At 38.0% G+C, this 15,496-nt stretch overlaps 1 protein-coding gene across 11 annotated transcripts in view; it reads left to right on the top strand.

Annotated features, from left to right (window-relative positions):
- Positions 1–15,496, top strand: part of ARHGAP32 (Rho GTPase activating protein 32) — a 419,500-nt gene that overhangs the window by 397,285 nt on the left and 6,719 nt on the right. For 10 of the 11 annotated variants that reach the window (XM_072611576.1, XM_072611573.1, XM_072611577.1 and 7 more), the window contains 7 exons: positions 4,279–4,386; positions 5,318–5,463; positions 6,522–6,717; positions 9,051–9,196; positions 10,701–10,772; positions 11,985–12,860; positions 13,461–14,443. In XM_072611576.1, the coding sequence (XP_072467677.1) occupies positions 4,279–4,386; positions 5,318–5,463; positions 6,522–6,717; positions 9,051–9,196; positions 10,701–10,772; positions 11,985–12,860; positions 13,461–14,443 (2,527 nt within the window). The remainder of the gene's footprint in view (positions 1–4,278; positions 4,387–5,317; positions 5,464–6,521; positions 6,718–9,050; positions 9,197–10,700; positions 10,773–11,984; positions 12,861–13,460; positions 14,444–15,496) is intronic. The other variant, XM_072611578.1, reaches the window with a different exon arrangement.

Here is a 15,496-nt window from a genome sequence, read left to right as displayed (position 1 = left end):
AAAGATTTTGCTCTTCATTTAAACAGGTTTAGAAAGAATCAGTCTAACTTTGCTAGGTTTATCACCAGGCATACAGCTTATTTTGCAACCCATCACACCACCCCCAAGGCAAGTGATAGAACAATAGGCAGGAAAGTCCAAACAAGCAGTCTTGTAGTGTGTGAAAGTAGTGTGGGGATCTTGACGTGTGTGAAAGCTTGATGTGACCCTACCTCGGACACGCAGCTTCCAGTCTGTCCAGCTTTCAACTGATGCTGCTTATGTAGATTCCTCCCGAGGAAAGAGGACTCCCCTGAAAGGAAGTCAGTGGACACTTGTAAGAACCAGTTCCTGGAGGATATATGGCCCTGGTTTCCTAAAACCTCACACAGAAGTCTGACCCCTTTCCTTATATATCAAATACAGACATGTTAGGTTTCATTTGGTTTGTTTGTTTTTTTTTTGTTGGTATTGTTAAAGAGAAACCCTTACATCATCCATTAGCAGTAAGATAGCATCTTGTCCACTGATAATTCCATAAGTCTATATACATCTATTATATGCCTATTTGTGTACTATAAGCCCCTGAAAAGCAGGGAGGTGCTTTGTTTAATGTCTGGAACATAATAAACTACTCATAAATGCTTATTGCTTAATGTGGATAGCTCAACAGATTTACATACATACTAAGATCTTGTGTCTGTGTAGCACTCTGTAGTTTTTCCAATTCTTTTCCTTCACACACATTTCCTGATCGGATCCTCAAGGACACTTTTAGGAGGTAGGCGAGCAGTTATTGATGTACTAGTTTTATCAGAAAGCAAGAATCAAGAGAGATTAAGCAACTACATATTGCAGAAATGGTGTCACCCTGCACTGATAGAGGGAGTTTCCTCCCTGGAAGTTCTTTATGCTGGTGGAATTGCAGGGTCAGTCCCTATTTCACTCACTAGCTCATAAAGTCTTTATTCAAGTCAAACTGGTCTGCTCCTGCTGCTGTTAAGGTGCAGAATATTTTCAGTTCTTTACCGCAGGTACTCTGTTATTTGTCCAAAGAAAATAATTTGATCCCATCTTGACCCTGTTCATCCCTTCTTAGGCAACCTGGTGGCCTCCTCATTCCCAGGGGCTCACCATACTGATGCCAAACTTAGTTCAGACTCCCAGTTGATACAGACCACCATAGCTCAGAATTCCTGAGCTCTAGAGATCTGATAGACTCAGCCTTCTTGTAGCTCAGATTATAGGCATGTACTACCATACCCAGCACATTAATGCAGCCTTACTGAATAGATTTTCAAAGTGGTTTTGTCACAGAAAAAAATGTCTTTGGTCTGCAAAATTAAGTCTCCCAACCCTGTGGAGGCTGGATGGCTCAGGAATTGAAGTCAGAAAGACCTGAGCTCAGACACTAGCTGTGCCACTTATTGTTACCTATTTGACCTTAAACAAGTTGTTTCATGTGAATTATGGGCCTCAGTCACCTCAAATGTAAAATGAGGGGAGAAGACTCTTTGAGGTCTCTTCCAACTCTAAATCTCTGATCCTACAATGCATCTAACCCTTTAACTAGAAACCCCACTCAGCAAAGCTTAAGCTTGATTAAGAGCTTGGTTTAAATTCCCTGAGCCATAGTTTTCTTATTTGAAAAATATGCATGTTAATACCAACTTCTGAGGATTTTGTGAGAATTGAATAATATAGTATTTGAAAAGCTTGTCATATTATAAAAATAAAGTGCTATTATCATTATTGACCAAGAGAGACAGATTCTTGTGAGATCTATACTGATTCCTTTGAAGACTTAAATAATGGAATAGTGTTTCCTTTCACTTCTCAATTTCAGAATATTAATAATAGTTTGTTCCTGTGCCCCTTTCTCGCTATCTTTAACATGAGGAAAAGCCTATGATTTAGACACCTGTAAGAACCAGGAGCTAAATTACTGTTCCTTACTGAAGCAAAGTCTTTTACTGACATTTTCTGCATAAGCTGGAGAAGATGGAGCTTCACCAAATACCCCCAATAACTTTATCTTAATGTATATGATGTTATTTAAAAAGAAGAAGAAGATTGAACAAAATTGAACAAAACAAAGGATAGGCTCTTGGGTTTTGAGGAAGTAACTCCATGCCAAAAGTTCCTGATTATGCTAAAAGCTTCCCCTCCAGTGGATACTGGAATTCACTATCTTCTTCTTGAATGTTGCTTAGGGTAGTTAGAAACCCAGTTAGCTCTTGATGGAGCAGAGAATTTTAATTAATCTGTAGTTGACATGGCTGCTGTGTGCAGAAACTAAATTTGATTGATAGAGCTATTTTATTGGTACATCCCACTATGGAAATCAGATGACCAAAAATGCTGTCATGCCAAATAGATGTTTGTTTAAGTGGTGGTGATGCAAGTACCATAGTGGAAAAGAGGCCTGGATTTGAATTCAGAAGAGAAGATTTTAAATCCTAGCTTTGTTTCTAACTCTCTATGTGAACATGAACCAGTCACTCTGCCTATGTTTCTCTTCTATAAAATAAGATTAGACCACAGGATTCCTTCCAGTTCTCTGAGCCAGGGTTGTTTTTATTTGTTTGTTTGTTTGTTTTTTAATTTAAGTAGTTCCCAATTTATCAAAATAGTTCATATAGCACTTTGTTGTTTGAAACACCCAAACACCTTTCCCCCTAGGAACAATGTTACGTGGATGGTTAAATTCCTGTACTGAGGCCACAGAAGCTCATGTCATCTTTCATGAGAATAAAACGAATAGAGTAATAGTGCACATCTCTGCTTTAAGGTTTGCAAAGTACTTGACACGCGTTATTTCATTTGATCCTCACAACAACCCTGTAAGTTAGGCACTGTTGCCCCCATTTTACAGTTGAGGAAACAGACATGGTGAGATTTAATTATTTATCCACAGTTACACAGCTAGTGCCTGTTGGAATTTGAATTTGTTGACCCTGACCCCAAGCCTAGCATGCTATTCACTATCCTATATGTAGTATTTACTATCACTAGTACTGTAATAATAGTACTGTAGAACCTGATTGTCTTACATGAGAGATTGTATTCCATTCTCCATCTGAGGAAGCCAGAAATACATCCTCTCCTCCTTGCTCCCTACCCCAGTTTCTCAGCAATTAGAGTAAGGACTTCTCAGCCTTTAGAAAACTGAAGTAACTTTTTAACCCTGGGATATGGTCTCTAAAAGGAATAGTGAGGGTCGAGGACTCTGAGGTGAAGCTTAGGACAGAATAAGGCCCAGAAAGCTACTTGTGAGAGTGAAGTAAGGAGCAAGGATAGAAACTTGGGACCCTGACCAAGATAACAAGATAGGAGCTGAAGTACGGGAAGGGGAAAAGGGAATAAGCATTCATTTAGTGCCGGGTACTGGGCTAAAATACTAGTGGAGAGGGAAAAAAAAAATTGACCTTAGAGATTTACCTTCAGCAAAAGCTTATCCCTTCCTTTGCCCTTTGCTACTACCAGATCTGCCACTTTGGACCACAGGACCAAAGTCCGAGCAGATAATAAGCAGCAGGGAACATAGTCCTGGATAGGTAGGTGGCATAGTGTCAAGGCCTGAAGTTAAGAAGACTCATCTTACAGAGTTCAAATCTGGCCTTAGACACTTACTAACTTTGTGACCCTGGGCAAGTCACCTGACTCTGTTTACCTCAATTCCTCATCTGTTAAATGAGTTAAAGAAGGAAATGACAAACCTCTCCAGTATCTATGACAAGAAAACCTCAAATGGAGTTACAGAGAGTTGGACACAACAGAAAAAAAGACTGAACAACAGCCAAAGCATAGTCTCAGGTAGTTGCTGTTCAGGGAGATAAGGGAGGGAAATTTCACCTACAAGCAGTAGGGAGGGAAGCGCAGTATCTATACTGGGGGGCACCTGACTGGTACTGTTTTCAAAGGTTCTTTGTAACTGGTTGTAGTTAAACTGGGTGTATATGGTCAGAGATCACCTGTATAGCTGGTTTTCTGAAAGTTGGTCTTATTTGGATCAAATAGTTCTTTTTTTAAATTGACTTTTTGTAGATTTAGTAGTTGCAATAACTACATTCAGTATCTACAACTCCCTTCTTCCAGTTACTTGGTAATAAAACTTGGAATTAATTGATGGCAAAGTTTTCAATTTTTTTATGTTGCTCCTTGCTTTCCTTTTTACTATTGAAGAAATACACTTTAATTAATGGGACTCCTCTGCTGAAAAGATTGTGGAATGGAATGCTAATTGATGAATATTTCCCATCTGCTAATAGATTTTGGTGTGTTTATTTCATTTTCCAGAACACTGGAGTTCTTAATGAGGCACTTGTCCCTTCTAGCTGACTACTGTTCCATCACAAATATGCATGCCAAGAACCTAGCAATTGTTTGGGCTCCAAATCTTTTAAGGTAACTTGCACTTTACTTCCTGCCTTCCATAAACTTGTCATAAATATAAGATTCATTTTAACACTACTTTTTAAGGAAGATTTTAAAATGAAAAATTATTATCTCTTTATCATATGAATTTCATCAAATAGTTTCCTATTGAAGCAGTTAGAGAATTATAACTCATTTAATACTGAGTTACATTCCAGTGCTTAGCATAGTAGGTGCTTAATAAATGTTTATTGATTGATTTAAAGGATTCAGAATAGTTTATTCAGAACAGCTTTGTGACCATGGGCAAGTCACCCTCTCTGTCTCAGTTGTTTTTTCTATATAGTGAGGAATTTGGATAGCATATCTTGGAATCTTAGTTTCCTTCAACTTTAGAATTCATTGATTTAGTGATTCATATCCTTGTATCTGCTTACCTTTGCAAATTTCTTTTATTCCTTTTCTTTTTTTAATTAAATTAGTTTATTTGTTTTCAGTGTTCCACAGTCACTTCCATATATCATAATTTTTTTGCCCTCCTCCCTTTTTCCCCCGTCCCTCTCCTCTCCTTCCCCTTGACAGCTTGCAATTTTATATAGGCCCTACACATACATTCCTATTAAATACATTTTCATCTTAGTCATGTTGTATAGAAGAATTAAAATGAATGGGAGAAATCATAAAACAAAACATAGTACAAAGGAAAATGGTCTGCTTCATTCTGTGATCAAATTCCATAGTTCTTTCTCTGGATGTGGAAGGCATTTTGCCTCAAGAGTCCATTGGGAATTTTTTATGTCCTTGCATTGCAATGAAGTACTAAGTCTACCAGAAAAATTTCTCACATACTGTGGTTGTTGCTGTGTACAAAATTCTCCTAGTTCTGCTCCTTTCACTTAGCATCAGTTCGTATAAGTCTTACCTTTGCAGATTTCTAATGGTAATTTGTTTCATTTCATAGATCAAAACAGATAGAATCTGCCTGCTTTAGTGGGACAGCTGCCTTCATGGAAGTGAGAATTCAGTCAGTGGTGGTTGAATTTATTCTTAATCATGTGGATGTTCTCTTCAGCTGCAAAATTAGTGCAGTCATTCAGGATGGGGCAGGTATGACTAAGCTCGTTCTCTCTATGAAAGTGACTTCTCCTAAAAGCATGAAAATGGGAAAATCAATTTTCCTTGTATGAATATAAAGAGATGATGTTAGACAATTTTCTAATTCCTTTAACATCATATCAAGACCATTTAATGTGGTAAAGAAAATATCACATGCAGAGAGGTAACTTGGCAGTGTTTAAGTTCACAGTAGTCTTTTTAATAATGTTGCTTTTTACTAAATTATATTGAAAAATAGTTTTTTCAGTGATGTTCTCAAAGCTATCCAAAGTTGAATTTACGTCATCATCTTCCCTGAAAAACCTTTCATCTTTACCCTTCTCTTTCCACTCCTGTTGTCCCAGTTATAATTAAGGCCCTCCTTGGTAATGGACATTACTACAGACTGTAAATGATCTTGCTTCATCTTTTTCACCTTTTCAGCCTTATTTCACATTATTTTCACAGAGGCCGGTTTAACAACTTGCTATGTCCATATCTTGTTCTCCTGTCTCCCATCAGTCATTTTAAATATAGTTTCCTTGAGCCCTGTAGCAGACTACATTTCTGCTTACAGAATCCTTGTTCTCTTTAAGCCTCACTCAGGTGGAGCCTCCTCTGTGATGCCACCTCAGTGTTGTCTTACTCTAGTGTTTTGCAGATAGTAAGCACTTCATAAATACTTGTACTTTTATTCACTCATGCCTTCTCTGATTTCCCCTCCCGTTTTCAACTGAAAATGATTATCCTTTCCTTGCATATCACGTATTCTGGCCTGTACATGTAATCATTTTCTAACAAGTATTTTAGTTGTGTATTTGGTTCATTCCATTCCTCAACTAGAGTGTACTCTTCTTGAGACCAAGGACTTGGTTGTTTTCCACCTGGAAATAGCAAATACTTAGCACAGTATGGTCCCTTGTAGGTAGCTTCACAAATGTTTCTTGAATTGAACTGGTATTTTAGATTTTTTTTTTTAGGGCAAGAGAGAGAATACTACCTATTTTTGTTTTATATGCACCTACCTTTTTCCCGTGCTAGGAAGTCTAACTTTCCCTTTATATTTGAAGCTTCTCTTTCAAGACCCAAGTCCCTACTGGTGTCTTCTCCATCCACCAAATTGCTGACATTGGAGGAAGCCCAGGCACGAACACAAGCTCAAGTCAGTTCTCCAACTGTGCCCGACAACAAATACATCGAAGTGGGAGAAGGGCCTGCTGCACTTCAAGGAAAATTCCACACTATAATTGAGTTCCCTCTGGAAAGGTGAAGTAACTGATTTTCATTCGGGCTTAGGTTTTAATCCCATATTTCAATATTCTAACCAAAGAAAGACTCAAGAATAGTTTATTTGCTTGGGTGTGAGTCATATTAGCCAACTCATAATAAATGCTTAGTGTGACATGGAACCCAAGAAAACTACTGAGTGCTCAGCCTGGGTTAAAAGTAGCCTAGCATCTAGGAGCAAGGCTGTGGCAGTCTCTCTGTAATCTGCCTTCAACATATCACACCTAAGGTGGAGTTAGGTTCTAAGCACCATTTTTTAGGAAAGATAAGTAAGAACTCATGTCATTATAAAGATTGGCTGAGGGAAATAAAGATGTTTAACCTGAAAAGGGGGTGTGGGGTAGGGAGTTAGTATAGAAAGACATAACAGCCATTTGCAAGTATTTTCAAGAACTATTCATCAAAGAGGGTGGTCCCAGAGCAGAACTAGCACTGAGTAGAAGCAGCAGTGTTATCTTAGCAGGTGGTGGGTTTTCCCTCATTGGAAGTCTTGAATTAAAGATAAGTGACCTCTTGTCTGATATGTTCTAGAGGAGATTCTTAGTCATATATAGGTTGGATTTGATAGCCCTGAGGTCCCTTCCAACTCTGAAGTTCTGTGATTGAGTACATAAAGTGTATTCTTTTAATAAGCAGCTTCATGTAATTAAAAATAAGCTATTAAAAAAGCTGTTTCCACAGGGATAATTCTCAAGAGTATTCACATTTCCATTGTACATAAGTTGATTTTCTATCTGATATATATCATTGAAGGATTTTAGTTTTGTGTTTAATGTTGAAGTGGAACAACTTACCTTTAGGAGGAAATGCCTGGACGCAAGCAGTGAATTGCCTTATAATAGATCCTAAGAAAGGATAGGGTCCCTTTCTCCATTAAAATTCTGTGATTCCATGATATAACTGCAGCAACTGCACTATCTCCTCTTCAGAATTGGAAAGGACTTCAAAGGTCAATTAGGCTCTTTACTTAATTTTACTTGTAACTTAAAGCGTAATAGATAACTTAAAAGCATAATAAAGTTCTTTGATTAAAAGTCCTTTCTCTCCTGTTTTAATTTAGATACAGATCTCTAAAGTATGGCTCTATACACATTAAGGAGACAGTCATTTTTAGATTGTGTAGAACCAACATGTTTTCTTAGGACCACTATTTTCCATATTCTAGGCTTTCTTTCCTCATTTCAGATACATAACTATTATAACATTTCCTAAACACAAAATCAAACCATAGATTGTTTTCTTTACCAAAATCTCTCTCAGATTTTTGAATTGCCATACTACAGTGGTTATCTTAAATATCTAGGATGCTAGTTTTTTACCCTAGCTAGCATCTCTGACCTTGACATCACCTTTTTTACTTTTTTGCCCAATTCTCTGTCTTGCCATACCTCCTATTATCATTTTTCTTTGTCTCCTACCTTTGTTTTTCTTTACATTCTATATCATGCATGGCAGTCAGGTTCTTTGCTTGCTTTATTGTTAAGGAAAATAGCATCTCACACTTTAAACACCCCTCCATTTTTAAAAATATTCCAGTTTTGAATAACTCTTACCCCTTTGTTTTTCTGCCACATGTCCATCTATTTTATTATACACCTATATCTACACGTGTGTTTGTATCTGCATGTGTAATTATATGTATATATTAATACCTCTGATTTGTAACTTTGTTTGATAGCAACAGTGTTCTTTGTGTTCTTTAGCTTGTCCAATGTATTTATCTCTCCTCATCTATGCAATGAAATTCACTTTCAAATAAAAGCCCTGCTTCCTTTTTTAAAAATCTACATAGTATGAGAAACCTAAAATTTTTCTCTTACCCAAGTATTTCCTGTTCCATTTCTTAGATAAGGTCAGATGTTGTCAGTATTGAGAAGGAAACAAATTTGTATGAGGCAGTGTGGACTGAGCACTAGATTTTTAACCAGAGGACCTGGATTCAAACCCTAACTTTGATATTTTCTTTGACCATGAATAAGCCTCTTTACTTTTCTCAACCTCATTATCTTCATCTATAGAATGAGTGGATTGGACTTAGAATGCTCTCAGCATGTAGTTCTTCAGTACTATTCAGATATCTGATTTATTTGGTAAATGTTAGCTTTATAGTATACTAAAGAATATACATATATAGTATATATTATATTATATATATAATATATATTATATTTATTATATATAATATAATATATATAAAACTGTTTCAATTTGACATTTTCCAAATATCTTGGATTTTCCCATGTTTCTTATTTTCTTGTAATAACTTGGCCCTTGGGTATCTTAGCATTGATTTCTTCTCTTTATTGTCTTAGGAAAAGACCCCCAAACAAAATGAAGAAATCTCCTGTGGGCAGTTGGCGTTCCTTTTTCAATTTAGGGAAATCATCATCTGTTTCCAAGAGGAAACTTCAGCGTAATGAGAGTGAGCCTTCAGAGATGAAAGCAATGGCTCTGAAAGGTGAGTGCCCTCTGCTTGAGCTCACATCAGAATTTTTTTCTTTCAGATTTTTTCCACAATCATTGCTTGTTAAGGCTCTGACCTGATTTCAAGGAGACAGGGCAAGGGCCTAACCCCAGTAGATGTTTTATCAACCTATCAGAATGTTACTGGATGACTTCCCTCCCTTGTCTGGATGTTGGCAAATTCTGGCCTTGGTTCTAACACAGCTGTGCTGCATTCTCCAATCATTATCTGTCATTCAATCCTCTCAGGTCATTGGCCCCACAAGACAGATATAATGTAACCATGACTCCAGCACTTAGAGCAGAGGCACAGTCAAAATTCCTCCCTTGCTCTGTCCCTAGTTCACCTCTTGGCTGCAGCAAGCACCCTTCAGCACAGCCCTGGGATAGAGTGAGTAAGAGTCCTGTGACCCTCCCTGACCTAGTGTCCTGGGTAGGTGGGTTGTACTCTACATTTGTAGCTTTCATTGCATTATCTTTCCTTTAACACTCATCCCTCTTTTGAATTTTACTATTTTTGTTACGAATACCGCCAGATATCCAGGTTTGCATCCTTAGTGTCCTATACGTACATAACTTATAAATAAGTGAATGTACATATATTGGAAATATGTGCTCAGACTCTCTTTACAGATTAAGGGTGCACAGTTTAAAAAGTTTGCCTGTTCTGTATACACATTCAATAGCATGTTATCTGAACATACTATCACACAGTTATTTATATTACATATAGTCAGCATCTGCTTATATAACTTCTTTGATTACATGCATATAAGGTACTCTAAAAATTAATAGCATAATAAATCAAATAGACACACATAAGAAATTGTTTACTCAAAATGTGTAAATATATAACATTTATAATTGCATATATGTGACTTTAAAATGTTTTGCATTAGTTTTAATACTTTACATTTTGTAGTGAATGCCATCTTTTGTGTTTTATGTAGACTACCATAGGGCATAGCATATCTTTGGATTTTATTGAATGTGATACCTAATGTCTTATCACATTGCATAGTTATGTAGCATTAACTTCCAAAAAGAAAACAAAACACATCTTTGTGGCCATGTGGCTCAATGGTAAGTACCACTAGAAAAACAACTTCAGGCACACAAACCTTACCATCTAACCTTAGTATACATTCCTTTAGGAAGGAGAGAGCACTTTTGGGGGTATAATGTTCAAGTCAGCAAATATTTATTGACTTCCTTTTATGTACCCCTCTGGAGAGAGACAGAGAGAAAATAGTTCCTGTCCTTAAGAGTTACACAATCATATAAAAAATGAAATTTATAAGTATAAAGTAATTAGAAAACAATACAAAATAGTATTAGACCAAGTGCTAAATTGAAGATATAACATGGATGGTACCAAATGGATATATTGAGATTCATCAGCTTAAATGTATACAAATAAAAAATGTTGTTCTTTTTCACAACAAATACATAGATAGTAAATACTAAAAACATTATGTGCTTTGATTTTGGTTCTTCAGGGAGCAGGGCAGAAGGAACCCTTCGCTCAGCTAAAAGTGAAGAGTCTCTTACTTCCCTTCATGCAGTTGATGGTAAGAATGAAAGCACCAGTTAATCTACAGTATATTTAATTTTTTAAAATACAATAGCATTGTCTGTATTTTAAGTATCCGTCATATCCTTTGAGACAGTCTGTTGATGAACATTTAGCCTTTGTCTTATTAAGTACTCTGATGTTTGTTTGGATGAAGTTGTTTCATGGTTTGGTATATTGCCAGTCTTTAATCTTTACTCTTGGGTTTGCACATACAATAGCCTAAGTATTTTACACTTGGTAATAAAACCTGATTCAAGACTTGCTGTAAAGTAGGATGTTTATTAAATTTCACTACATGGAGACAATGCTATCCATTAAATGATTGAAACTCTATGTAAAAAAAAAACACCAAATTCTCATGAGAATCATAGATCTAGAAATTGAAGATTTCAGAGGTCATATGGTCCAAAACCTTAGTTTTCTTTTTTGTTGTTGTTGTTGTTATACATGAGGGAAATAGCCTGTCTGGAGGCAAAGGTTCAGAGTCTCTGTGGTACCAACATGAAATCAGTTCCATAAGCTGAAGTTAATATCATTTTTCCTTTCTATGATAACATTTTGAAGAATTCTCTACCACAAAAGCCCTCTGTTTGGGGAATTCAAAGTTTAAGAGCCTAAAGTTTAAGAGCCTAGTGGTCCTAGACCTTTTATTCTTTTCTTCCTCCTCTCCAAAATAAAATAACATTTTAGTGACTTCAAGTCACTAATACGTGAGAAAGTAAAACAGTTACTTTTCATTGTGCTTATTATATGCATTTGAAAAGAAATCTTGTACAAGCATATATCTTTGTACTTTTTACTCTTTTCTAATCAGAAGTATTCACATTAACTCAACTCCTCACAATTTCCATGTGAGGTCAGTGATGAGTCTTCCTAAAAGCATAAAGAAAAGAACTTGCTCAAGGTCACAAATTGAGTCAGTGGTAAAATTAGGAATTGAACTGAGGAGTTTTTTTGTCTCTGCTCTTGCCTTGTCCATTAAATGCTGCTTTCCCCACCTTTCCTCACTCATCTCAAATCTGCAGTTGTTTGGTAGTCCACATTTGCTTTTTGGATTATTTTGCTTCAATATTAAGTGGTCTATATATATATGTATATATATTTTTTTTTTTTCACTGGCTGTTAACAGAAAGCAAAATCCATCTGCTTGTTAGATGATGCTGTGTGTATGGGATATTAATTATTTGATATTATTATTTATTACCAGGTGACTCTAAACTCTTCCGACCCAGGAGACCCCGGTCTAGCAGTGATGCATTGTCTGCCTCTTTTAATGGAGAAATGCTTGGAAACCGCTGTAATTCCTATGATAATCTGCCCCATGACAATGAAAGTGAAGAGGAAGAAGGACTCTTACATATTCCAGCCCTCATGTCCCCTCATTTGGCTGAAGATGTTGACTTAAGCCCACCAGACATTGGAGTAGCCAGCTTGGATTTTGATCCCATGTCATTTCAGTGTAGTCCTCCCAAGGCTGAATCAGAGTGCTTGGAAAGTACTGCCTCCATCTTAGATTCATTGGGATTTCCCAAGGACAAGCCAAGCACCAGTAAAAAGGAACCAGAGGCAGGGAGTCAGTCTCAGACTCCTGGCAGTACTACCAGCTCTGAACCTGTCTCTCCACTTCAGGAGAAATTAAGTCCATTCTTTACCCTGGACCTAAGCCCAACTGAAGACAAAGCATCCAAGCCATCCTCATTCACAGAGAAGGTTGTTTATGCTTTTTCTCCAAAAATAGGACGGAAGTTAAGTAAATCACCCTCTATCAACATATCAGAGCCAATCTCAGTGACAGTTCCCAGTCGGGTGTCAGAAGTCATTGGTACAGTCCCAAACTCGGCATCACAGAATGCATCTTCCCCAACCTGGAACAAGGGTTTTGGAGAAAGTGACATCATCAGTAGGTCTCCCACTCAGGTAGTAATGATGAAAACAAATGAGACAGATTCCCAAGAAGTATGCCAGCCCGAAGTCCAGCCCCTGCACCTGGTGGCTGCTGAGACAGTAGGATTGCCAGGGAAGGTGGAGCAGGTCATCTCCAGCAGTCAGAGTAAGGCTGTACCTTCTGGACAGGCTCAGACAGGTACTGTTGGTTTTCCTCCATTCTTTCTTTAAGTTCAAAGGGATCTGCAATACATTATGCCACCTGTGCCTTTAAAAAAGGGAAATAAACTCCAGAGGGCATGCTTTTCAGGGTTGTGCCAATGACTCGAGCCCTAATAGAACTCCTGAGGGCTAACAGCCCTCATCAAGGCCTCAGAGTCCCATTTGTGTCTTTGGACAGTCAAAATTCATGGATAATTTTTGCACAACTTTGTAGATCTTGATTCACATATAAGACTTTTTAGTAAGCATTTTCCAGCACTTGAAGGGACTTTAGGGACCCAAAACCTTGTTTTCTCATTATTCTTTTTCAAGCCAGAGAAGGGTATTTGCCTTTTCTGCTTTCTGTCTCTGTAGAGTTCTCAGTGGAGACCTCTGGACAATTTGTTTTAGTTGTCCTTCTGAACCAGCTGTACTTTCTACAGCTTTTTGCATGTGAGACAGAAGATCAAAGCTGGTTATTGTGAGATGTGGAAAGCACCTTTTTTTTTTATTGGTCAGAGGGGGAATATTTGGTTGTCCATGCAGGATAACAGACTACTTTTTCACTCTCATTTTTTTTTCCCCAATTTCCTACTAGGAGCAGTTGCCCATGATTCCCCTCAGGATCTCGTTCCTGTCAGTTCAGTCTCTCTTATCCCACCACCACCGCCTCCAAAAAACGCCGCACGTATGTTGGCCTTAGCATTGGCTGAATCTGCACAGCAAGCTTCAACTCAGTCGTTGAAGAGACCAGGAAATTCTCATGCTGTTTGTCCAAATTATGGAGACACTACAGTGGTGACACCTGAAGATAAACAGTCCAGTTCTTGTATTAGTTTTCCTTTAGATAAGACCTGTTTCCATTCTAATATGCCATCAGAACAACTTCACCTCCAAAACACTCCATCTGGAAATTCTGACCAGCTTAAAACGGCTGTAGCAGTGGCTGAGGACCACTCCAAGTCAATTCCAGCTGAATCTGGGGAGCAGGCATACCACTCAGTTGATTCCCCAGTGAATCAGACTCATATGATCTGTTTCTCTGGGGATCCAGAAAAGGCTGAAATTCCTATGGCAACGGTAATGGATTCGGACAAGGCTGAGAGTCATGTTGTTTCGCATGAGAACCAAGAGAAGACCAATATTCGAACTGTTTCATTTGGGAACCAAGACGAACCCCAGATCCACTTTTCCAGTGTAGACCAGCTTCTTTCCCCTCTGGATACATCTGTAGATAAATCACAACTTTCCTCAGAACCTGAAGAAAAGGTAACCCCACCTTTCAGTTTGCCTGTGGACAAAATTCACCCTCCTCCTGGGTCCCCTGTAGACAAAGCCACTCCAGCTCCAACAACTTACATGACAACTAGTCCAGCACCAAGTGAAATAAACGCCAGGGAAACTAGCTGGGATGTGACTGGTCAGCCTATATCTTCTGCTGACCTTGTCACCACCCTTCAGCGCACCCATAGAGCTAACCGTCCTCCTCTATCCCATTCTTCTCAGAGACCAGCGGAACAGCAGCTAGTGGTGGGACAGGTACCAGCAGCAACGAGTATAGGACTAAATAATTCCCACAAGGTAAGAAGGGGAGGGAAAATGATGTGGAATTTACCTTTTCCAAAGGTATGTTTATTGTTAACAGGTGTGAAGAGCCATTTTGTTCAGATATGATCGCATAGATTTGAATCCTATGAAATGCTTCTGGAAGTATTTTATATTTCAGATTGGAATCTGGTATTTCCCAAATTGAGTGACTTATCAAACATCTTGAATTGGCACTGTTTGGTATCTACCTCTCTGTTGGTTTTGCTTTGGGAATGGAGCAAGACAGCATTATGACCAAATCACTGTAGCTTGATTTTGTCTTCTCCCTTTTCTTCCTAGGCTGTTCAGGTGCTTCACTGAATAGTAACTCAAAGGAAGCATGGTCTATTGAGTCAAACTGGACTTTAGGTATCAGGGTTTACAAGTTCTTTCTTTATGTCCACCACTGACTGACTGTGACTTTGGGCAAGTCATTTAACCTCTGTGCCTCAATTACAACTACCAAAAAGAGATATAGGATAACAGATTTCTTGTATGTAAATAAGGCATTTTGTAATTCCTATCTACCAACCACTAGAGAAATGTAAAAAAAACTTAATGGTATTAACACTACTAGATACATTTTTAAAACTTTAACCAGCAGCTTTGATCACAGTCAAGCACTTGTCTTAAATGAATATTGTATAGGGGGTACTAAAGTTAAAATCTAGATTATTTTTTATTCTAAGCACTATAGGTTTCTTACAGTCAGCAGAGAGAGGCTTTGTGGTACAGTGGACGAGTCATGGGGTCAGAGTCAGAGGACCTCAAATTCAGGTCCTAATTCAGCTATTTACTGTGTCATACATGTTCATGGACACACCACTTCACCTGTCTGGGCTTCAGTTTCCTTTACTGTAAAATGAGAGGATTGGACCAGATGACCTTTACAGTTCCTTCTTCTGTGGTTCTCTTATCCTATGATTCTATGAATTCAAGCAAAAAGGACCTAGATGTCTGGTTCACAGAGGAAGGTGCTGTTTTTAGAATCCCCATCGCTGGCTTGCCATACTGGCCACATGGTTAGATCTGCCTTCTGAGGCCAAA

The sequence above is a fragment of the Notamacropus eugenii genome, chromosome 5 (assembly GCF_028372415.1).
Source record: "Notamacropus eugenii isolate mMacEug1 chromosome 5, mMacEug1.pri_v2, whole genome shotgun sequence".
Taxonomy (NCBI): Eukaryota; Metazoa; Chordata; class Mammalia; order Diprotodontia; family Macropodidae; genus Notamacropus; species Notamacropus eugenii.
This window is presented reverse-complemented; position numbering and strand designations above follow the sequence as displayed.